The sequence below is a fragment of the Somniosus microcephalus genome, chromosome 20, assembly GCF_052327205.1.
Source record: "Somniosus microcephalus isolate GS21.2 chromosome 20, FLI_Smic_1.0, whole genome shotgun sequence".
In the NCBI taxonomy this organism is placed as follows: Eukaryota; Metazoa; Chordata; class Chondrichthyes; order Squaliformes; family Somniosidae; genus Somniosus; species Somniosus microcephalus.
Window position 1 is genome coordinate 68,306,501 of NC_141006.1, and position 23,229 is coordinate 68,329,729.

Below are 23,229 nucleotides of genomic sequence, written 5' to 3' on the forward strand. Positions count from 1 at the left end.
GCTAAAAATGTATAAAACTGTCAATTTGTGTATTTTCCTATTACACATTTGCATTCCTATGGTCTAACTTGTACATTTACTATACAGAAAGTGACCTGATTCAAATATAACATTGGGAAGATCATTCCATTCAAACTGCCATTTAAAAAAAAAAAAAAAATCACAGGAAATTACTTCAGTTTTCACTTTTTTTGCTAGTTCTCTCCTCCTGGTTAGAGAGCTGGATGATTTTACACAGGTGCCCTGGCTGACCTCCTTCCTGTCTTTCTCTTCTCTTTCTCTCCCCCCCCCCCCCCCCCCCCCCCCCAAACATGCAATTTGGAGGTCGCTTATAGTACATTTACTATAACCCTAGCTGAAATCTGTTAAAACAGACCAGGAATAAAATGTGGCTTAGTGACACACACCAAAGTGCTTTTGCTCATTAGGCCATCTGGGTGGCCTATTGCTGTTTCTCTCGTGCTTCAATTCTTGAAGCAGAATGGAACAGGGTCTGTCTTGCTTGTTCTACTGGCAGTGGGGTTTTTTAGTCCATGACATTTTCAAACAATACTTGCTTCATAACTGCTATGTACTCGTGCTTTTACACATTTTAGTGCTGCTTTAGTTTTTAAATAAACTATTTGTTTCTTCTGCTAGGCTGAAAATATTTACAATGACGAAGATCCTGAGGGAGCCCCTGATCCGGAAGGCCAAGGCTCATAGTCTGTCGAGTTTTCAAACATACTTTTTCTACACAGACATGAATTCTGCTAATGCTGTTTTGGGAGAGCTGGTTGGTGTATAACCACCTTCTCCAAATGCGGGAGTTTGGATAAAATGTATGTCCTCCAGTAAGGACCTAAATTTTTATGATTGCTTCTACCCCACACGCCCATGCCCCATTTTTGCGGCCATCACAGTAATTTGCTGACATGTCTGCATTTCTATTTGGCTAATAGAAAGGAAAGCAGCTTGTTGTCCTGTTGTGTACAATACATATTTAAAGGCTTACCCTTGAATATCTGGATGCTGCAGTGTGTTGTGCTCATTGTTTCTTTTGAGATACAAGTCAGTTAAACCAATTGAATATTCTCTATGAGAGGGTCTTATTAAATAAAAAAAAGTGCACCAGTCCCAATAAAATGGATGTTTTTCTACACAAAATATTACATGTGGATTTCTTCACCTGTCTTTTATTAAATTGTCTTGATGTAGTGATTCATTATAAATAAAGATCCTACAGAAAATGGGGTTTGAATTTTACATTAGGTTGATGAGTAAAACGCTCTCTGACCACCTTTTTGTATGGGACAAAACCCTTGGCTTGAAATTCCTCAACAAAAAAGAATGGCTTGTTTTTCACCAGATTGCAGTGATCTGCCAGTGAGGGCCTTACACGCACCTCATTTGGTTAGATTGATAAATAGCAAGTAAAATCATCACAATCCAATTTAATCAGGAATTTTGCTTCCCTACTGGTTGAAGGACCTTTTTTCAAATCGACTAGTAATCATGGACTCCCCTCGATTTATAATGCTATGTAATATACCCACTATGAAAGTGCTGCAGGTAAAGGGTGTTTTAATAATGCTTTTAAGAAAACTGGTATTTATTTACAGATATCAGTGTGATGGGTGTGCTTGCTTCTCAATGCAGAGTCCGTCTATCCTTGATGTGATGTTTGACAATTTATTTAAAGCTGCACCTGCTATTCATTTTCCTACTTGTTATCTTAATTTTAAGTACCATCCTAAAAACTACTGCTCATCTACGCTTTTTAATTACGAACCTTTTTAAAAAAATATAATTGAGCCTGCTCTGCCCTTCAATTAGATCATAGCTGATCTTAACTCTATCTACCCGCCTTGGTTCTGTAACCCTTGATACTGTCTAACAAAAATCTTAGCAATCTCAGTCTTGATGTTTTTCAATTGACCCCCAGCCTCAACAGCGTTTCCTTTGTGAGAAGTGTTACCTGACATCACCACTGAACGGTCCAACTCTAATTTTAAGGTTATGCCTCCTTGTTCTGGACTCCCCTTCCAGAGAAAATCGTTTCTTATCTATCCTATCGACTCCTTTAATCATCTCAAACACCTCAATTAGATCACCCCTTAATCTTCTATAATCAAGGGAATACCAAGCCTAGTATATGCAACATGTCCTAATTTAACCCTTTTAGCCCCGGTATCATTCTGGTGAATTTGCACTACACCCTCTACAAGGCCAATATATTAGCCTGGAGGTTGTGGTCAGTGGCGAAGCAAAGGCTTTTGGTGCTGGCCCCGAAGAAAGCTGCCCACAGATCTCTCGTGAGAAGTTTGCCATTTTCGATGCATAAGTGATTACTGCGCTCTAATGGGGAATCCCTACCGCGATCTGCTGTGATGTCAACAAGCTGTCGAAACAGCCACTCACAATGCTGAATTCTCATGGAACCATAAAGTGAAGAAGCTGCTTTCATTTGGACATTTAGAGAAAAAAATGAAGATTGGGCTCACATGGGGAAAAAATAAACCTGAAATAAATGTGAACAAGCTTTGAAAAAATATTTGAGAACATTTTAAAGTTTCTTAATTGTAATTTTTATCATAATGGAGAAATTTGACATTCCACAAAATTTAAATTATTTTTTCCATGCGATCACATTTGTTTAGCAACCAATATGGCGTTAAAACCCCAGTAACACCTAATCCAACAAGGCCTAACTTTTAGTGGGGTATTTAACAGCGCTATTACCACAGAAAAGCCCACGTTTTTGTCAGTATCACTGATTGCCGGCAATTTTGGGGGGGGTGGGGTACAGCGCAGCCAATATCAGAGCAGCGAATGACCGCAACTTCAGGATTTCCATGTTAGAAAGAGCATATGCTAAATCCTGATGATACAGTCTGTTTCAATGGGGTAATAACAGCCAACACCAAGTTTGCCGTTATTACCCACCGCAAATTCTGGCCTTGGATCGGAGGGAGGATTTTGCTGGTTATTCAGAAGTGTTGTCTACTGATCTGTTTTTATATTCAATCTTGCTGCAAATGGCAAAACCTTGTTTTTAATTAAAAATTGTTTTTATTAACATCTGAAAGAAAATAAGTTACAAAAAATCTCTACTTTCAAGTACCACATCCCCTTGTGTATCTGGACTATTGTCATTTAAGCAAGTACCTTTCTCACTTTAATAAAAAAATGAATGTGATCACTTTTTGATATTTAAAGAACGGTCTCAAAACCATCTGATTCACTTTGGTTCTTCAAATCTAACTTGTTTGAAGATTCAATAAGGTTTCCACATGCTGTTAAACGTTCCCTGCAAATAAAAACACATTGTCAAGAAATTTTTCAAAGGGAAAGTAGAATTGAAATATTTTAGTAGAATCATATTGTTTCTTTCCTCCCCTGTACTCTCCTTCCCCCTCTTATCCTCCTCTAGTTTCCTTGGGGGGTGGGGAGATCACAGTGGAGCCACTGACACTTTTGTCAGAGTTCACTGAATAATAATTGAGTGATTGATTTCCCTCCCTCCAATTGCAGTGCCTCCATTGTTGCTAATAGCCAATTGAACAAAGATCTGGGATTGACTGGGACATTATCTGGTCGGTAACAATCTGTATTTTTCCCTGGTAAGCTACTGGGAAGTCCTAAAGATGTGTTTAAAAAAAAAAAAAATTACAGCTTGTGAAGCTGTTGAAATTAATATTCATTAGAAAATTTGGCTCCTGAATGAAACCAGTGTGGAATAGGATTATAGTGAATCTAATTTTGGTATTCTGTTTTTGTCTTTTCCTTGAAGTATAGGTACACAGTAAAAACGTTTCAGATTCGAGCAATGGCTCCAGTACCTGATGACTAAAATTCTGCTAACTGATAAAAGGAATTGTAGTTTACAGCAAATAACTTCCCATAACACTTGTTCATTACATTTCAAGTGACCATTGTCTAGTTTTTAAAATTTAAAACACATCCAGTTGCTTGAACACTGGGGGAAACAAAGCACTTTTGTCAAACTTGATATTTGTATAAAAGGTAATTAAGTTAATCTTGTAAACGGTGGTTTGTTAACTGAGCGTCTAAAGCTATCGCAATCTATTTGGTTTATAGAATCTACTGCTCAAAGGTAATCTTTTGCATCTGGCTTGCATTCATGCAGCACCCGATTATGTCTTTCTAAAACCTTGCAAAGCGCTGGGGTTAGTATGAGCTTGGTAGCACTCTCGCCTGAGTCAGAAGTTGTGGCAATTGAACATGAGCCACAATTTTGTGAGGCATGCAGTGGGTGTGGGTTGGAAAATCGCACTCCCTCCCTTGTGTGACTGATTTGCAGGGCATCTGATTTTTCAACTGATGATTTGGGGGCAAATAATGAGGCTGCTCTACATTTTACCATTGTAAAGAGTCCCATGGTGAATTTTAGGTATTTGAGTGAGGCTTTGCCCACAATCGCCCCACTGCTGCTAATATTTGGTTGCTGGAGGTGGTAGCAACCTTTCAGGTACCTTGCACAACTTGCCATTCCTGATGCAGGAGTCTATACATTGAGCATTGGCCGGCTATTCTGCGGCATTGCGGCTGAGTTCATGTTTCTCCACACATGCACTTTTCAGCGGGGTTTAGTCGTTAGTGATCAGGACTGGCCACCCCAGCTGGTCCCCCACCCCCCCAAACCCAGAAACTAGGCGTGTGTATGGCATAGAGGCCAATTGCAGTCTCCCGACTGAAATCTGTAGTCTACATCAAATCTGGGGTTTCTCTGTTCTGCATAACTCAGTTCTCTGTTGGGCTGTGTCTTTACTAACAGCTTTTTGCTGATGTTTGTACAAACAGTTTTTCCTGAGTTAAAGTTAGAAAGGAATATTGTAAACAAGTCCTCTTCTATTAGAGGTAATGTAATGCCTCTATTGTGTAAATTCAGCCAATGCATGTTGAAACTTGAGCCTAATTTAAATGAATCAGCCAAAGAATTAATAGATGAGGCTAAAATGCCATTATTTAATTGCTCAGAATGTCACCGATAATATAGAATTTCAGCTTTGTGTGGGGCGGGGGGGGGGGGGAGGCATTTTTTTCCTGATGCACTCTATTGGTTGATGTAATACTGTGCAGTGATCATGCACTTGTAACCTTTGAGCACCACTATAAAATCTTTTACCTTGATAGTAAAGACCTTTCAAAACTCTTAAGCGGGCATTGCTTTGACATGTTTGTTCAACTGCAGCTACTTTTAAATAAGAGATTTAGCACTTACTTGTAAACAGATAATTCCTCAGATAGGCTCTCTTTCAAGTACTTGATGTCGTCATTCTTTTCCTTCTGCAGTGCAAGCTCGGTTTTCAAGATCCTGACTTTTACTTCCAGCTCCTTTTTCTGCCCCTGTTAGATTTATAAATGTCCATTAGAGAAGGTACTTTAAAACATTTTTGCAGCATGCTTCTATAAGTGTTACAGAAATAGTAGTTTGACCTTCATAGTAAAGGTGCATTTTAAGAAAATTCCTGTCTTTTGAATTAACAAAGCAACTTGCATTCAAGTCCCACTCCAGAGACTTGAGCACAAAATCTAGGCTGACACTCCAGTGTGGTACTGAGGGAGTGCTGCACTGTCGAAGGTGATGCCTTTCGGATGAGACGTTAAACCGAGGCCCCATCTGCCCCGTCGGGTGGATGTAAAAGATCCCACAGCACTATTTCAAAGAGCAGGGGAGTTAATCCCCGGTGTCCTGGCCAATATTTATCCCTCAATCAACATCACAAACAGATTATCTGGTCATTATCACATTGCTGTTTATGGGAGCTTGCTGATTGCAAATTGGCTGCCGCGTTTCCTTCATTACAACAGTGACTACACTTCAAAAAGTACTTCATTGGCTGTAAAGCGCTTTGGGACGTCCAGTGGTCGTGAAAGGCGCTATATAAATGCAAATCTTTCTTTTATATAGCAACTTCAATGTAGCGAAACAACCCAAGCAATTCACGGTTGTGGGAGCGGGTGGTGGTGATGGGGGGGGAAATATGGGGAGATGGTTGAAGGCAGAGGTGATGAGGTGGTTTTGAGCAGGAAACTGGGGAGAGTTGTGTCATGACAGTTTTAAGAGGGATGGGGAAACACTCAGCAAACCAGAGGTAGAAGAGGCAAGTTTGTTGGAAGTAGAGCTGGAGGAAATTGCAAAGATAGGGAGGGTAAGGCCATGGCTATGGAGGTAGTTGAAGATGATAAGAATTTTGAAATCAATAACAAATGGCAAATTGCAGCAAGATTTCAGTAACATTTCCATTAGTAATACTCTATATAGATATAGAGAGTAGAAATAGGAAGATATGGCAGGTTAATGCATGGCTAGAGACATGGTGCAGGAGGAAGGGCTTCAGATTCCTTGGACATTGGGACCAGTTCTGTGGCAGGAGGGACCTGTTCAAGATGGACGGGTTGCACCTGAACAGAGCTGGGACCAATACCCTTGCGGGCAGGTTAACTAGTAGTGTGGGGGTGGGTTTAAACTAATTCGGCAAGGGGGTGGGCACCAGGATGTAGCATTAAAAAGTAGAAACAAGGTGCACAGAGGACTGGGAGAGACAAGAGTTAGAAATAATACAGAATTAGGTGGGATCATAGAAAATACAAAAAGGTCTAAGTTAGGTTTGGAGTGCATGTGTGTAAATGCACAAAGTGTGGTTAATAAGGTTGGTGAGCTGCAGGCGCAAATAGCCACATGGGAATATGATGATGTGGCTCAAAAAAGGGGAGTATTGGATGCTTTATATTCCTGGGTAAAAGGTATTCAGGAAAGATAGGAAAGGAAAATGAGGGGTAGCAGTTTTGATTAAGGAAAATATTACAGTGCTTGAAAGAGAAAATGTCTTTGAGAAATCAAAGACAGAATCTATTTGGTTGGAGTTGAGAAACAATAAAGGAGCTATTACACTACTTGGATTATTTTATGGGCCACCAAATAGTGGGAAGGAGATAGAGAAGCAGATTTGCAAAGAAATTACTGAGTGGTGCAAGAACTATAGAGTGGTAGTAATGGGAGACTTTAACTACCCCACTGGGGCAGTGGTTGTGTTAAGGGCAGAGAAGGGGAGATACATTCCTACAAGGGGGAAAAGGGGAGCAACCAAAGCCAGAACTCCCTGAATGACGAAGGAGGTGCAGAGTAGAATGAAGCAGAAAATACAAGGGAGAATCAGGCTGAATATAAAAAGTACAGAGAAGTGAAAAAGGAAATGAGGGGCAAAGAGACAGTACGAGAATAGATTGGGGCTAACATTAAAGGGAATCCAAAGGTCTGCTATAGGTATATTAACAGTAAAAGGTTTTGTCAGAGGAGCAGTGGGGATGATTAGGGACCAAAATGGGGAATTATTGGAGGCAGAAGGCATAGTTGAGGTGCTAAATGAGTTCTTTGCCGTGGTGTTTACCAAGGAAGAGGACTTTGCCAAAGCTATGGTAACCAAGGAGGTTGAACATAAGAAATAGGAGCAGGAGTAGGCCATTCAGCCCTTCGAGCCTGCTTCGCCATTCAATAAGATCCTCAACTCCACTTTCCTGCCTACTCCCCATAACCCTTAATTCCCCTGTTGTTCAAAAATCTGTTTATCTCTGCCTTGAATATATTCAATGACTCAGCTCCCTCGGGTAGAGAATTCCAAAGATTCATGACCATCTGAGAGAAGAAATTCCTCCTCGTCTCCGTTTTAAATGGGTGGCCCCTTATTCTGAAACTATGCCCCCTAGTTCTAGATTCCCCCATGAGGGGAAACATCCTCCCTGCATCTACCCTGTCAAGCCCCCTCAGAATCTTAATATGTTTCAATAAGATCACCTCTCATTCTTCTAAACTCCAATGAGTATAGGCTCAACCTTTCCTCATAAGACAACCCCTTCAACTCGGGAATCAACCTACTGAACCTTCTCTGAACTGCCTCCAATGCAAGTATATCCTTCCTTAAATAAGCGCCAGGGACCCGGGTTCAAATCTGGCCTCGGGTGACTGTGTGGAGTTTGCACATTCTCCCCGTGTTTGCGTGGGTTTCCTCCGGGTGCTCCGGTTTCCTCCCACAGTCCAAAGATGTGCGGGTTAGGTTGATTGGCCATGATAAAAAAATTGGCCCTTAGTGTTAGTGGAGATTAAATACGTGGGGTTATGGGGATAGGGCTTGGGTGGGATGGCTGTAGGGACTGGATGCTAGGGTTTGGATGATCAGCCATGATCTCGTTGAATGGCGGGGCAGGCTCGAAGGGCCGAATGGCCTACTCCTGCTCCTATCTTTTATGTTTCTATGAGACCAAAACTGTACGCAGTACTTCAGGTGTGGTCTCACCAATACCCTGTACAGTTGTAGCAAGACTTCCCTGCTTTTATACTCCATTCCCCCTGGCAATAAAGTCCAATATTCCATTTGCCTTCCTAATTACTTGCTGTACCTACATGCTAACTTTTTGTGTTTCATGTACGAGGACCCCCAGATCCCTCTGTACCGCAGCATTCTGTGGTCTCTCTCCATTTAAATAATATTTTGCTTTTTTATTCTTCCTACCAAAGTGGATAACCTCACATTTTTCCACATTATACTCCATCTGCCAAATTTTTGCCCACTCACTTAACCTATCTATATCCCTTTGCAGACTCTGTGTCCTCCTCACAACTTGCTTTCCCACCTATCTTTGTATCACCAGCAAATTTGGCAACAGTACACTCGGTCGCTTCATCCAAGTCACTAATATAGATTGTAAATAGTTGAGGCCCCAGCACTGATCCCTGTGGCACCCCACTAGTTACAGTTTGCCAACCTGAAAAAGACCCATTTATTCCGAGACTCTGTTTTCTGTCAGTTAGCCAATCCTCATCCAGCCTAATATATTACCCCCAACCCCGTGAGCTCTTCTCTTGTGCAGTAACCTTTTATGCAGCACCTTATGGAATACTGGATGAGATAAAAATAGATAAAGAGTAGGTACTAGGTAATTAGAGTGGATAAGTCACCCAGTTCGGTTGGGATGCATCCTAGGTTGCTGAGGGAAGTAAGAGTAGGTATTACAGAGGTGCCGGACATAATCTTCCAATCCTCCTTAGATACAGGAGTGATGCCAAAATTTGCAGATGACACGAAACTTGGAAGTGTAGTAAACAGTGAGGAAGATAGTCGTCTTCTCCTTCGTAGGCAGTCCCCCGGAACTGAGGATGACTTGCTTCCACATTAAAAATGAGTTCTCGGGTGACTGATGAGTCGAATGCGGGACCTATAGTCTCAATCACGGGTAGGGCAGACGGTGGTTGAAGGGGCGGGTGGGTGGGGTGCTTGGGTTGACGTGCGCTGCCTGCGCTTGGCTTCCGCTTGCTGCCGGCGAAGAGACTCGAGGTGTTTGGCGCCTTCCCGGATGCTTCTCCTCCACTTTATGCGGTCTTGGGCCAGGGATTCCCAGGTGTCGGTGGGGATGTTACACTTTTTCAAGGAGGCTTCGAGGGTGTCCTTGAAGCGTTTCCTCTGCCCACCTGGGGCTCTCTTGCTGTGCCGGAGCTCCGAGTAGAGCGCTTGTTTTGGGAGTCTCGTATCGGGCATGCGGACAATGTGACCCGTCCATCGGAGCTGATCGAGCGTGGTCAAAGCTTCGATGCTGGGGATGTTGGCTTGAGCAAGAACACTGATGTTGGTGTGCCTATCCTGCCAATGGATTTGCAGGATCTTGCGGAGGCAGCGTTGGTGGTACCTCTCCAGTGCTTTGAGGTGCCTGTTGTACATGGTCCGTGTCTCTGAGGCATACAGCAGGGCGGGTATCACTGCTGCTCTGTAGACCATGAGCTTAGTGCCGGGTTTGAGGTCCCGGTCTTCAAACACTCTCTTCCGAAGGCGACCGAAGGCTGCACTGGCACACTGAAGGCGGTGTTGGACTTCGTCATCGACGTCTGCCCTTGTTGACAGTAGACTCCCGAGGTATGGAAAGTGGTCCACGTTGTCCAAGGCCTCGTCGTGGATTTTGATAATCGGGGGGCAGTACTGTGTGGCGGGGGCAGGTTGGTCGAGGACCTTTGTCTTACGGATATTTAGTGTAAGGTCCATGCTCTCGTACGCTTCGGTAGATAGTAATAGACTTCAAGAAGACATAAGAAATAGGAGCAGGAATAGGCCATTTGGCCCTTCAAGCCTGCTCCGCCATTCAATAAGATCATGCGCGTCGTCCTACGACCTCCAGGACCGCCTCCTCCCAAGGGGTGAGGTGGGCTACTGATGGTGGCCCTCCTCCTGTCCTCGCTCGTTCTCTTTTATTGTGAGCTCTCTTTTCCTGCAATGAGGGAGACAAGTGGAGGTTGAGTGAGAATGAAGGAGTGAGTGTAGAGAATCCATAGCATAGATGCTTAGAAGGAGACAAAGATGGAGTGAGGTGGCAAGATCAAGGGCCCTCCCTGTGTGTTGTCAGTTGTTTTCATAACATCAGAGGGATAGGGAGTGTGAGGGCTGCATAGTCGAATAGTTAGGTGAATGTGACCATAGAGAGAGAGGGAATGGGTAAGGGTGCATGGATGTCAGTGTCAAGTGGGATGTGGAGGAAGAGATTGCTACGGCTGAGTGCTGGTGAGGAAAGGCAATGGGGATCAGATTGAGGGTGATGGGAAATTCATACTCACTTTTCCAGTGCGCTGAAGGTCATGAAATCTCTTCCTGCACTGTATCCAGGTTCTGCGGGTAGCCGATAAGGAGTTGACCTCCTCTGCCACTTGCAGCCACGCAGCCTTTGTCTGCTGGGGAGGCTTCTTCCTCCCTGATGAAGGGAAGAGCTCCTCCTTGTGAGCTCTTGCTCCCTCCACTAAAGCCTGCAGGGCAACTTCGTCGAAACGGGGTGCAGACCTCGGTCTTTCTGTGGCCATTCTGCTCTCAGCTCAGTGTATCAGCAAATGCCAAAATGTTGGCAGTCTGCAGAAGAAGCAAGGCTTCTTGCAGACCTTAAATGCAGCAGCAATGATGATGTAATCGGAGGCGACTTTCAGACTGGAGAAACTCATTTGCCATGGGTTCCCACACGCTAGAACTCAATTGGCAATTTAGTTAAAATAGCATCAATTTCCCACATCGAATTAGATTCGTGTGGATAACACGAAATGCAGATTACACGACACCAACCCGCACCTTATGAAAATCCAGCCCAAAGTATTCTATGCCATACTTTTGAGAATAATTGACAGGAAATGTTTGAACAGGCGAAAATAAGGATTATGAAGAAAAACAGTGATGCATTATCTATGGCGGAATCACACTAAGGCAAACCTGCAAAGGTAAATAATAGAGCGATATACTGCACAAGAAAGTTCATCAAAACAGATGAGATAATTCAAGAACAAGTGATGAAAACAGAAGATGAGGTTTTTTTTTAGATGGAACTGAAATTTAATAGAAATTACCAGACACAAGGAAGCCTCTTGGTGCACTGTGCCTGATACAGTGCTAACTCCTGAACTGCAGCCATTGACTGTAATCCCATGTCCCTGCTCTTTCCTCATATCCCTTTATATTCTTCTTTTTCAACTACTTATCCAATTCTTTGTTAAATGATATAATATTGCAAATTCATGGTGAAGCATTCCATGTTTAATAACCCTCTGTACGAAGATTTTCCTTCTAACTTCCCTTTTCATTCTTCCTGATTAAGCCTGTGTTTATGCACCCACTGCACAGTGGGAACAATCTTTTACGGTTTACTCTCTCACAACCTTTCGTTATTTTGAACACCTCTATTAAATTCCCCTTGACCTTATCTGTTCCAGTGGGCAAAAAACCTTTAATTTTTAAACATTTCTTCATAACTATAGTCTCTCATTTTAGTGAATCTTCACTGTACCCTTTCCATGATTCTAATATCTTTCCTACAATGGGGTGCCCAGAATTGCATGCGATGCTTCAACTGTTGTCTAACCAATCTCTTGAACAAATTCAACATTACCTCCTTGCTTCTGTATTCAATGTCCATTTGTTCAAACCCCATAATTAAATCTACAAATACAAATGAAAAAGCAAAAATAAAAACAGTAAATGCTGAAAATACACAGTAGCTCTGTAAATACTGTTTTGGGTGCAGACCCTTCACAGGACTGATTCAAATGTGGAAATCCAGAAGTTGCTGTCAGTGATTCCCAGCTCCTCCATAGGGTGTGCTGTTAAAGTCCTTGCAGATAGAAATTTTTTAAATCACTTGAAGTGACGTCAACCTCCACTTTTTAACGTTTTAATCTTGCTGTAAAAACCCCGAAAAAGTTAAGCCTTGCTGAATGAGGTGTAACTAGGTTTTTAATGGTGTACTAAGTCATAATTACTGCTGAACAATCTCTCTGTCCCTGAAAAACTAATTTTATATTTGTGGAATGTCAAATTTATCCATTTTGGTACAAATTCCCATACGTTTTTAAAATAATAAAACTTCTTATTTTTTTTAAGTTTATTTATGATATTTCAGCTTCTACCTTAATCCCATGTGTATGTCCCAATCTTTATTTTACTCTCTATAAAATGATTAAAAAGTAAATGCTAATCAGTGCTTTTTACTTCTTGGTTTGCTGTCTGTGAAAATTCTTCAATGTGATTGGCTGCTTAACCTGCTTGATGCCATTACTGTTGCTGGGTGCTGGAGATCCCCTATAGATGGCGCCAGAATGAAATGAACATTGGGAAAGGTGAAATCGACGCCCCAGAGATCGCTAGATCTTTGTGGGCAGCTTTCTTCGAAGTCAGCGGTGAGTGCTGTCACTTTGCTGCTGACCGCAAAATCTGGGCCTTTATGATTCTCGGGATTTGCAATTTTTTATTTTTGTCTGTACAAAATAAAAAATAGAAATAAAAAGAAAAAACGAGAAGAGTACAATGGAAAAAAATTAAAATAGGAAGAAAGAACTTGTATGTATAGAAGATGCAGTGCTCGCTCTCTAAGTCTACAGATCTGAGTTAGGTATTAAAGTGGGAAAGACAAACTTAAATTAAAATGAGAATGTTTGTGGAATGTTTGGCTTAGCTCTCTACTAGTACCATTCTAAAAATATTCAGTCTCTTTACCTGATACTGAAGAACATCCTCAGCCCATTTTCTCTGCATAAATTGCAACTGTTGCTCAAGGCACCGCCTCTCTGTGTTTAGCTTTGTCACCTGCTCCTGCAGTGGTTGCAGCTGTTTTGTGAAGCATTTGATTTCCTGCTGTGCGTGCTGCAGTGATTCAGCCCCGGCCTTACTCCATCTCGTGAGCTTTTCCAGTTTAGGTTCATAGTATTTCTCCAAGCACTGCCGCTGCTCCACTAAAAAGCTTTGAAATTCTGCATGTACTTGTCGGCTCTCTGCTAGGGACAGTATATCGTTCGTGTTTTGACTATTTTCCAGCTGAGGGATCATTTGGCTTATCTCTTCCTGGCAGTGATTTTTAAGCACAGCCAGTTCGTCAGAAAGTACCTGTGCTTTGGATTCTAGTACTTCCTGTTCCAATGTAATTCGGGGAAGGTCTTGTTTTTTGATATCCAGTTTATATTTACAAGTCATTTGGGCTTTAATGATCTCAAACAGTTTTTTTTTGGTACATGCTATTTCTTCTTTGAAGTTATCACATTCAATCTCTGTCTTTGATTTAGTTTGATAAAGCTTCAACAGTTCTGCCCTCAGATCTCCAATTTCTTTATGCAGTGGTTCTTTCATGAAGATTAATTCTTTGATAAGATTCTCCCTTTCTTCCAGAAGCTCTTCCACACAATGTATACATTTCTGGAAGAGTTTTCCTACTGCTTGCAATGAATCAACAGCCCTGATAATGTCTATGGGAGAGTCCTCTTCGAGCTCAGTCATTGTATCCTGTGATCATAGAGAGATGAAATAATTCGCTTGCATTGACTAGAGTTTATGCAGTTAGTAAAGTAGGAATCACTTGATATCAAAAACATCCCATCCAAAATATGCAACATTATTGTTGTGATTGTTCATGTATGAGAGTACAATTAATACTGCACACAACAGCAACAACGTGCATTTATATAGCACCTTTAATGTAGTAAAACCTCAGGTCACCAACAAGTAAACAAGCAGGTGAGTGGACTTGCCCTCCATCCACTAGATCCACCTATTCTCAGGACCATGGACAAAAGCCCTCCGCATCCCTCTCCTACTTTAAGATCCATCAGTGTGGAACTGAGCTATGCCAATCAGGAAGGTCGTGGGTGTAAAGTCTGTAGGTTGTGCAGTAAATAACTTCAGAGACTTTAGAAGTACAAACAAAACAGGTCTTTACTATTCAGTGGTCTGGGCGATTTCTGCTCTAGTTAACGTATCACAACCCTTATATACTGGTGTGGTCACTATCGGTATTACAGTATACATGAGCCAATAAATAGTGCCACCCTAAAGTAGTGCTCTTAAAGGCGAACGGTCACATTCTATAGTTCCCTTAAAGGTAAACGGTTACATACACAACACTCCTCCCTTCCTAGCTTATTACTTACAGAATCCCGTTAAACATACAATCTTCAATTTTATATAAACAGGTTGCAGATATACTCTCGATGGAGTCAACGTCATATAACAATTTACAGATATACTCTCGATGGAGTCAACGTCATATAACTTCATGTTTAACATAACATAATAACATATATAACTTCATGTCAAAACAGATCACAGATTCAGTCTCTGTGGAAAACAGTTCATAGATTCAGTCTCTGTGGTGTAGTCGGTTCACATTGCTGGAGTGACTCATTCAATAGTCCTTCCATGGGTTTAACAGTTTGAACTTCCGAACTGAATTGGCTCCGTCCGGAGGGACCACGTGTGTGATCTGGTAGAGGTAATAATGGTTCCGATGGGTCATCTTCTGTTTCGACTTTTCCTTTTCTGCTTCTTGGAGACTCTCTGGGCTCCACTGTCAGCTGCCAGCTGCATGCGCAGTTCCTCCTTCTCTTCCTCCTTTTTCCGTAGTAGAGCCACCTTCTCCCGATGTTCCGTAGACTTTCGGTGCTCCTCCATGATTTCTGTATGGTGGGAGTCGAAGTTACAAGTTGGGCAGGACAGGACATAGTAATATTCGGAGTCGTCCTGAGCTAGGCCAGCGAGAGGGTCTTCTATGTCCTCCCTACCCAGCTGGACGTCAGCCAGCTTTTGTTCCAAATCCAGACATCTTTCCTGAAGAGACTTCTTCACGTGTTCCGCTTCCTCTAACTTTTTCTGGGCTTTCAGCAAGTTGTTTACTAATGACCTCATTTGTGATTTTAATACTTCAACTTCCTTTGGAGATTGATTGATCGGACTATTCAATCCCTCTACCGGAGCAGTTGTTTCAGCGTTCTGTTGTTCAACCTTGACATGAGTCAGCGTACTTTTGGTATCTAAGGGTTGCTCTGCTGCCATCTTCTCAGTCTGTGTTGCAACCTCGGCTATTTCAATAACTTTTGAGAGCTCCAAACCCTTCTCCTCTGACGATTTAAGCTCATGTTCATGGCCCATTCTTACGGTCTCTGTGTTTCTTACAGTTCCCTTTTCTTCCACTGAAAAGATTTCCAGTTGCATCTGTTCTTCAAGTCGTTGGACCTCGGCCATTGCCGCTTCATATTTATTTTGTGTTTCCTTTAATAATTTAACGAGTTCTTGGACATCCTGTATTCCCTGTTCTGGTATGTCTTCCACCACTAATTTTTTTCCTATGGATTGAATCCCTAACGATGAGTCAGCCTTGGCCTGAAGCTCATCAAACATTTCCTGCAGACTTTGTAATTCTTGCTTATGGTCAACCTTTAGTCGTTCATGTTCTTTCACTAACACGAGCTTTTCGGAAGTTGCCAAGTTAACCCCTTCCAGGATTGTAGTCCGAGCCTGTTCATACTGTTCTTTCAACTCGTTACACTCTGCTTGCAACAAGTCGTAGAGGTGAACTGGAATACCATCCTGACTTCCTGAAGATTCCTCTTCCTTTGGATCGTTCTGTGTATATTCTAGTTCCTGAACAGCCTCAGGGAGATGTGATTGGTACTTGGCCACGATGGCTCTATGGTCGCTCTCTGCTTGAGCGAGCTGTCTCTGTTGTCTTTCCAGGGACTCCCATTCGGTGTCCCAGAACTTTTTCACCTTTGCCATCTCTTGTAGGAGATGGGCACTCAACTGTTCTAATTGTCGTTGTACTTTGACATAACGTTGAGTTCTAGCCCGGTGTTCCTCCGTAATGCATCTGTCTGTAGCTTGAACAGACTCAGAATTCTCTGTCTTTATGCACGCCATCGATTTCCCAACCTTAGTCCGTGAGTTCATGTTAATCTTGTTTTTCATACATAAGCTGGACTTATCGTCTTCCGGCTCGGAGTCTGAGCTGCTTGTCTGCACCGAGTCCTCACTCGTCATTGCTTGTCGGTAGTGCCATTCCATGTCTATTTTCTTGATCCACTCCCGTCCCAGAAGTGGTGGTCCTCCCTCAGGTAGTACGTACAGATACATTCGTGGGTGTTCTTTACCCCTATCTCTCACCTTGACTCGTATTTTTCCCAGGGGGTATACATGATGCCCCGTGTATGTCTGTAATACGAATTTGGTATTTCTTAAGGGTATGTGAGAGAATAGCCGGTGATAGTCCTTTTGGTTGATGACGGATACAGCTGATCCCGTGTCCAGCTCCATTCGTACTTGGACTCCCGCTATTTTTAGTGTGACCCAGATCAACTGTAGATCAGTTACTTTACCCACATGGTGGATTCTCAGACTATCCAGCTCCTGGCTGTTTGGGTCTGAGTCTGAATTTTGTTCGTCTGAACTCTTTTCAGCCACCTGATGCACCTTGTTGTACTTTCCTTGTGGTGGTGGCTTCCTTTGCTTGTTGGTCTTCTTTCTGGACCTGCATACCTTCGCGATGTGACCCAGTTTGCCACATTTCCTGCACTCTTGGTTCTTAAACCAGCACTGATTCTGGTCGTGCGTTGTCTTTCCACAACGGTAGCATTTGGGAGTGCTTGTTGTAATTTGGTCCACCCCGAGTGCCGCCGCCTTTAGCTGCATTTCCGCCGTTCCTTTCGCTGCGGCTTCGTGCGATGAAGCTATGAGGACAGCCCTGTCCAGTGTGAGGTCGTTTTCTTCCAGAAGTCGCTTCTGCGTTCCTTCTTTGGCCAAGCCGCATACGAACTTGTCCCGCAGCGCCTCTGTCAAATTCCCTCCAAACTGGCAGTATTTCGCTAGCTTACGCAGTTCGACTAAGTATTCCGCATTGCTTTCATCTTGCCTCTGGGTTCTGGCGTAAAATTTAAATCGTTCAGCCAGCATCAACGGTGTGGGGTTCAAGTGATCCTTCAACACTGTTACGATCTCTTCGAAGGTCTGGTCCACTGGTTTAACTGGTGCTATTAGATGTTTCAAAAGCCCGTATGTTTTTGCTCCCATCGAATTTAACAAAGTTATTGCCTTGTTGTCATCCTCAATTTCGTTGGCTACGCAATATATTTCTATGCGTTCCACATACGTGGCCCAGTCTTCTATTTCTGCATTAAAGTCATTAATATTTCCTCGCTTAGGCATCTTCTTCTCTTTTTGAGAACAGTACAAGTATTACTTTACTTATTATTAATTTTCTTCTCTCTTCTTGAGAACACCCCAGCCTTTCTGAAAAATCTTATTACTTTTCTGAAATTCTTAATAATTTCCAAGATGGCGGTTTCCCGCTTCTTCCTTCTTCTTCAGCGGTTTTCCCCGAAAAATGGCGGCTTTCCCCGCGCTTCTCGCTCTCCCCGCCCACTTCAATGGCGGTTTTCCCGCGCTTGGCGGTCTTCACCCGGTCCCCCGACGCCGTCTGTCAGCCCGAGTGCGGTCCTTATCTATAATGCGATCGCTGGATCGCGAAGCGGCTGCCGGCCCTTATCTGTAGATCCGATCGCTCTCGCGGCTCTCGGCCCTTATCTGGAGATGCGATCGCTGGCTTGCAACGCCTCCCGCTCGGCTCTGGCTCCCCCGCTCGCGCGGCTCTCGGCTCTGACACTCCCGCGCCTACTCGCAGGCTCAGCGCTTCGTGGCAGCGGTTGCTGCACGGCTTCTCACATTGCCCGCGGTCCGGCTGTCACCCGACGCCGTTGGACCCGAATGCTTTGCCCTTCTCCTCCAAATACTTCTACCCCGTTTTTTTTAAAATTTATTTGTTTTAACTACTCACAGTCTCTTCGGCCGCCTTGTTTTAGGCTGATTGGCTCGCTCAAGATGTGGTAGCAGGGTAATCTGTGCCTGTTGCTGCCGCAGCTTTGCTGTTAATCTTCCAGCTTCCAGTAAGTACTATACTTTTAGTAGACGGAGACTCGTGTTTTCTTTTTGAAGCTCTCTGCTACTGGTTAGTCTTGCCGCAGGGTACGATCGGACTCGTCGCCACTGTAAAGTCTGTAGGTTGTGCAGTAAATAACTTCAGAGACTTTAGAAGTACAAACAAAACAGGTCTTTACTATTCAGTGGTCTGGGCGATTTCTGCTCTAGTTAACGTATCACAACCCTTATATACTGGTGTGGTCACTATCGGTATTACAGTATACATGAGCCAATAAATAGTGCCACCCTAAAGTAGTGCTCTTAAAGGCGAACGGTCACATTCTATAGTTCCCTTAAAGGTAAACGGTTACATACACAACAGTGGGTTCAATTCCTTGTCTGTACAATTGTCGTCTGTGGTCCTGATCTAGCGAGATGACAGATTAGCTAGGATTTCTTTCAAAATATGTGGACGTCAAGAGGGATAGGATTGGGATGTGATGCTCCCTCTCCCCAAGGTGAAAGTATCTGCCGATGCTCACTGTTGAGGCTCATACATAAAGAATGTTCACTTAGGTGAGGCACTGGAGGAAGTCTGGCAACCCCGGAGTCTCATGCAGTGAGAATCTGGAGAGTAGGGGGAGAAAACTAAGGACATTTGTTTTAAGAAGATATTACTTGCAATAGATTCTCATCTAAAAATCAGAAAAATTAAATTCTAAGTCTCTGCCAAGATATTATTGCCTAATTAACACAATTAGCAGGCTCCCTCCTTAGTCTCATTCCACCCTGTCCCTGCATCCTTCAGTCTTGTGTCCCAGCTTGTTGCCTCCACTCTGCTGACTCTGGCCTTACTGTGCATCCGTCCCCTTTCGCTGCTCCAACGTCTTGCCTCTTTCCCTCCATCTCTCTAATTCTCTCCCCACTTCAAAAGCCAGCTCAAAACCTATCTATTTTTACCATGCTTTTGGTCACTTCCTCTAACTCTTTCCATTATTACTCTTTGGTATCGGCTTCCCCCTCCTACTTTTCTTCTGTGAAGCACCTTATTGTATAAGTGCAAAAACAAATTAAAAACATTGCAGGTTGCTCAGTTAATCTAATTTTTTAAATCTTGATTTATACTTTAGATAAAGGCATTACTGCATTACATTAATGGGACACAGACTTGAACGGATATGGTGGACAACCGGTTTCGCCATTCATCGCCAGATCTGGCTGGATCACATAAAGCACAATCAGGTCCTGCTCTCCTCTGCCAAAACTGCTCACTATTCCAGGATCATTCTGGAATGCAAAGATAACCCCCGACTACTTTTCCCAACTGCAAACCGTCTTCTTAAACCCCTCTCCCCGCCTCCTCCACCCTCACCTCCAACGACAAGTGCAAGGAGCTCGTGGACTTCTTTCACACTAAGATTGAGACCAAACACACGGCAAGTTCCACATGTACGCCGACTACACCCAGCTCTACCTCACCACCACCACTCTTGACACCCCCAGTGTCTCTAAATTGTCAGACTGCTTGTCCGACATCCAGTACTGGATGAGCAGAAATTTCCTCCAACTAAATATTGGGAAACCGAAGCCATTGCCTTCGGTCCTCGGCTGCAAACTCTGTCCCCTAGCCACCGACTCCATCCCTCTCCCTAGCATCTGTCTGAGGCTGAACCACACTGTTCACAACCTTGGTGTCGTATTTGACCCAGAGATGAGCTTCCGACCACATATCTGCTCCATCACTAAGACCGCCGATTTCCACCTCCGTAACACCGCCCGTCTCTGCCCCTGCCTCAGCTCATCCGATGCTGAAACCCTCATCCATGCCTTTGTTATCCCTAGACTTGACTATTCCAACGCAGGCCTGACTGGCCTTCCATCTTCATCCTGCATAAAAAGAAAGAAAGAGACTTGCATTTACATAGCGCCTTTCACAACCTTAGGATGTCCCAAAGCACTTTACAGCCAATGAAGTACTTTTTGAAGTGTAGTCACTGTTGTAATGTAGGAAACGCGGCAGCCAATTTGCACACAGGAAGCTCCCACAAACAGCAAAGTGATAATGACCAGATAATCTAATTTTGTGATTTTGATTGAGAGATAAATATTGACCAGGACACCGGGGATAACTCCCCTGCTCTTCTTCGAAATAGTGCCCTGGGATCTTTTACGTCCACCTGAGAAGGGAGACCGCGCCTCAGTTTAACATCTCATCCACAAGACGGCACCTCCGACAATGCAGCACTCCCTCAGTACTGCACTGTACTGGAGTGTCAGCCTAGAGTTTTGTGCTCAAGTCTCTGGAGTGGAACTGTGAACTCACAACCTTCTGACTCAGAGGCGAGAGTGCTGCCCAGTGAGCCACAGCTATCGCAAAACTTAAAGTTTAAACTTAAGCTCATCCAAAGCTCTGCTGCCTGTGTCCTAACTCGCACCAAGTCCCGTTCACCCATCACCCCCTGTGCTCGCTGGCCTACTTTGGCTCCCGGTTGAGCAGCGCCTCGATTTCAAAATTCTCATCCTTGTTTTCAAATCCCTCCATGGCCTCGCCCCTCCCTATCTCTCTAATCTCCTCCAGCCCCACAACCCCCCTGAGATATCTGCGCTCCTTTAATTCTGGCCTCTTGAGCATCCCTGATTATAATCGTTCCACCATTGGTGGCCGTGCCTTCAGCTGCCGAGGCCCTAAGCTCTGGAATTCCATCCCTAAACCTCTCCGCCTCTCTCTCCTCCTTTAAGACAATCCTTAAAATCTACCACTTTGACCAAGCTTTTGGACATCTGCCCTAACATCTCCTTATGTGACTCGGTGTCAGATTTTGTTTGATAATCGCTCCCGTGAAGATACTTGGGAGGCTTTACTACGTTAAAGATGCTATATAAATGTAAGTTGTTGTTGTATCATCTATGTTGGTTTGCCAATTAATATTTGTGCATTATTGAACTGAGCTCAGGTTAGTGATGTGATCAGTGAGGTGTTCAGTGAGGTGATCAGTGAGGTGATCAGTGAGGTGATCAGCGAGGTGATCAGCGAGGTGTTCAGCGAGGTGTTCAGCGAGGTGATCAGCGAGGTGTTCAGCGAGGTGATCAGCGAGGTGTTCAGCGAGGTGATCAGCGAGGTGTTCAGCGAGGTGTTCAGCGAGGTGATCAGCGAGGTGATCAGCGAGGTGTTCAGCGAGGTGATCAGCGAGGTGTTCAGCGAGGTGATCAGTGAGGTGTTCAGTGAGGTGTTCACTGATGTGATCAGTGAGGTGATCAGTGAGGTGTTCAGTGAGGTGTTCACTGAGGTGATCAGTGAGGTGATCACTGAGGTGATCAGTGAGGTGTTCAGTGAGGTGTTCAGTGAGGTGATCAGTGAGGTGATCAGTGAGGTGTTCAGTGAGGTGATCACTGAGGTGTTCAGTGAGGTGATCAGTGAGGTGATCACTGAGGTGATCAGTGAGGTGATCAGTGAGGTGTTCACTGAGGTGATCAGTGAGGTGTTCAGTGAGGTGATCAGTGAGGTGATCACTGAGGTGTTCAGTGAGGTGATCAGTGAGGTGTTCAGTGAGGTGATCAGTGAGGTGTTCAGTGAGGTGATCAGTGAGGTGATCACTGAGGTGATCAGTGAGGTGATCAGTGAGGTGTTCAGTGAGGTGATCAGTGAGGTGTTCAGTGAGGTGATCAGTGAGGTGATCACTGAGGTGTTCAGTGAGGTGATCAGTGAGGTGTTCAGTGAGGTGATCAGTGAGGTGTTCAGTGAGGTGATCAGTGAGGTGATCACTGAGGTGATCAGTGAGGTGATCAGTGAGGTGTTCAGTGAGGTGATCAGTGAGGTGTTCAGTGAGGTGATCAGTGAGGTGATCAGTGAGGTGTTCAGTGAGGTGATCAGTGAGGTGTTCAGTGATGTGATCTACCCATCTCTATACCATTTACATATAACATTTTACAAGATGTCACTCTTTACAGCTATGCAGCAGTGGAAATATGTTCCGCAAAGTGCCAAGGAATCCAGGCTCTTTGCCAACAATGTTATTTGTCTCCTGAAAGTTACAGTAAAAGCTGATGTCAGCGGACCCAGTGGGCTTTCGACATTTTGTAACATCCCAGAAACAAGCAAACCACAAATGATAATTTGTGAATGGTAACTTTAAGTTAACGGTTCCCATGGCATGACATTCATAAGAACATAATAATTAGGAGCAGGAGTCGGCCATTCGGCCCCTCGAGCCTGCTCCGCCATTCAGTGACATCATGGCTGATCTTCGACCTCAACTCCACTTTCATGGATTAATACTGCTTTATTCCTTCAGGAAATTATTATTGAATTAGCTGTTTCTGTTGTATTATCACAAATTCCAACCAAACATTTGTAAGCTGCAATTAGAAGAAAAGGCGTGTTTACACATTGCCGTTTAATTTTGGTAGAACATGCTGTGAACGTCAAATCCACATTCACTGAAGTGTCGATCTGGTTTCATTATATTTTTGGACAGGATTTGCAGCTCGTCTAAAATTAATATGTGAATTATTTACAGTACTGCTAATTTGTAGGAACATTACAGGTTTCTTCCCTAACGTATTCAATGCAGCACTAGTGTCAAGCAATAACTATCTCTGAACATACTGATTCAGGAACAAGTAAATGCAGAGGGCAAGGAAATTCAATCTCGATGGATGGACCCAAACTGAATGCAGTTGGCTGTGTTAATGGAGTCAGTAACTCCTGTTTGCACTAATTGTGCTTCATGCAACTTTTGTCCACCTTGACTTTTAGCAATAGGATTCCACATCATTTATTTCTTCCCCTGAACATCAACAACTCGCATTTATATAGCAACTTTAACATAGGAAAGTGTCCCAAGGCACTTCACAGGAGTGTAATCAGACTCAAAAGGATAGTGATAGACTTCAAGAGGACAGAGACAGGCCGGTGAAATGGGCGGACAGGTGGCAGATGAAGTTTAAAGCAGAAAAGTGCGAAGTGATACATTTTGGTAGGAAGAATGAGGAGAGGCAATATAAACAAAAGGGTACAATTCTAAAGGGGGTGCAT

General features: G+C 43.6%; 2 protein-coding genes across 3 annotated transcripts in view; one reads left to right on the forward strand and one right to left on the reverse strand.

The window, feature by feature from the left end:
* LOC147103380 (histone-binding protein RBBP4) overlaps positions 1–1,115 on the forward strand; it is a 39,591-nt gene extending 38,476 nt beyond the window's left edge. For both annotated transcript variants that reach the window (XM_085962933.1, XM_085962934.1), the window contains one exon: positions 640–1,115. In XM_085962933.1, the coding sequence (XP_085819059.1) occupies positions 640–705 (66 nt within the window). In that variant the 3' untranslated portion in view covers positions 706–1,115. The remainder of the gene's footprint in view (positions 1–639) is intronic.
* The window catches only part of sync (syncoilin, intermediate filament protein), a 73,222-nt gene continuing 50,277 nt past the window's right edge, over positions 285–23,229 (reverse strand). The window contains exons 2-4 of the mRNA XM_085962935.1: positions 13,014–13,793; positions 5,225–5,349; positions 285–3,289 (exon numbers count right to left, since the gene is read on the reverse strand). Of these exons, the coding sequence (XP_085819061.1) occupies positions 3,193–3,289; positions 5,225–5,349; positions 13,014–13,787 (996 nt within the window). The 5' untranslated portion in view covers positions 13,788–13,793 and the 3' untranslated portion in view covers positions 285–3,192. The remainder of the gene's footprint in view (positions 3,290–5,224; positions 5,350–13,013; positions 13,794–23,229) is intronic.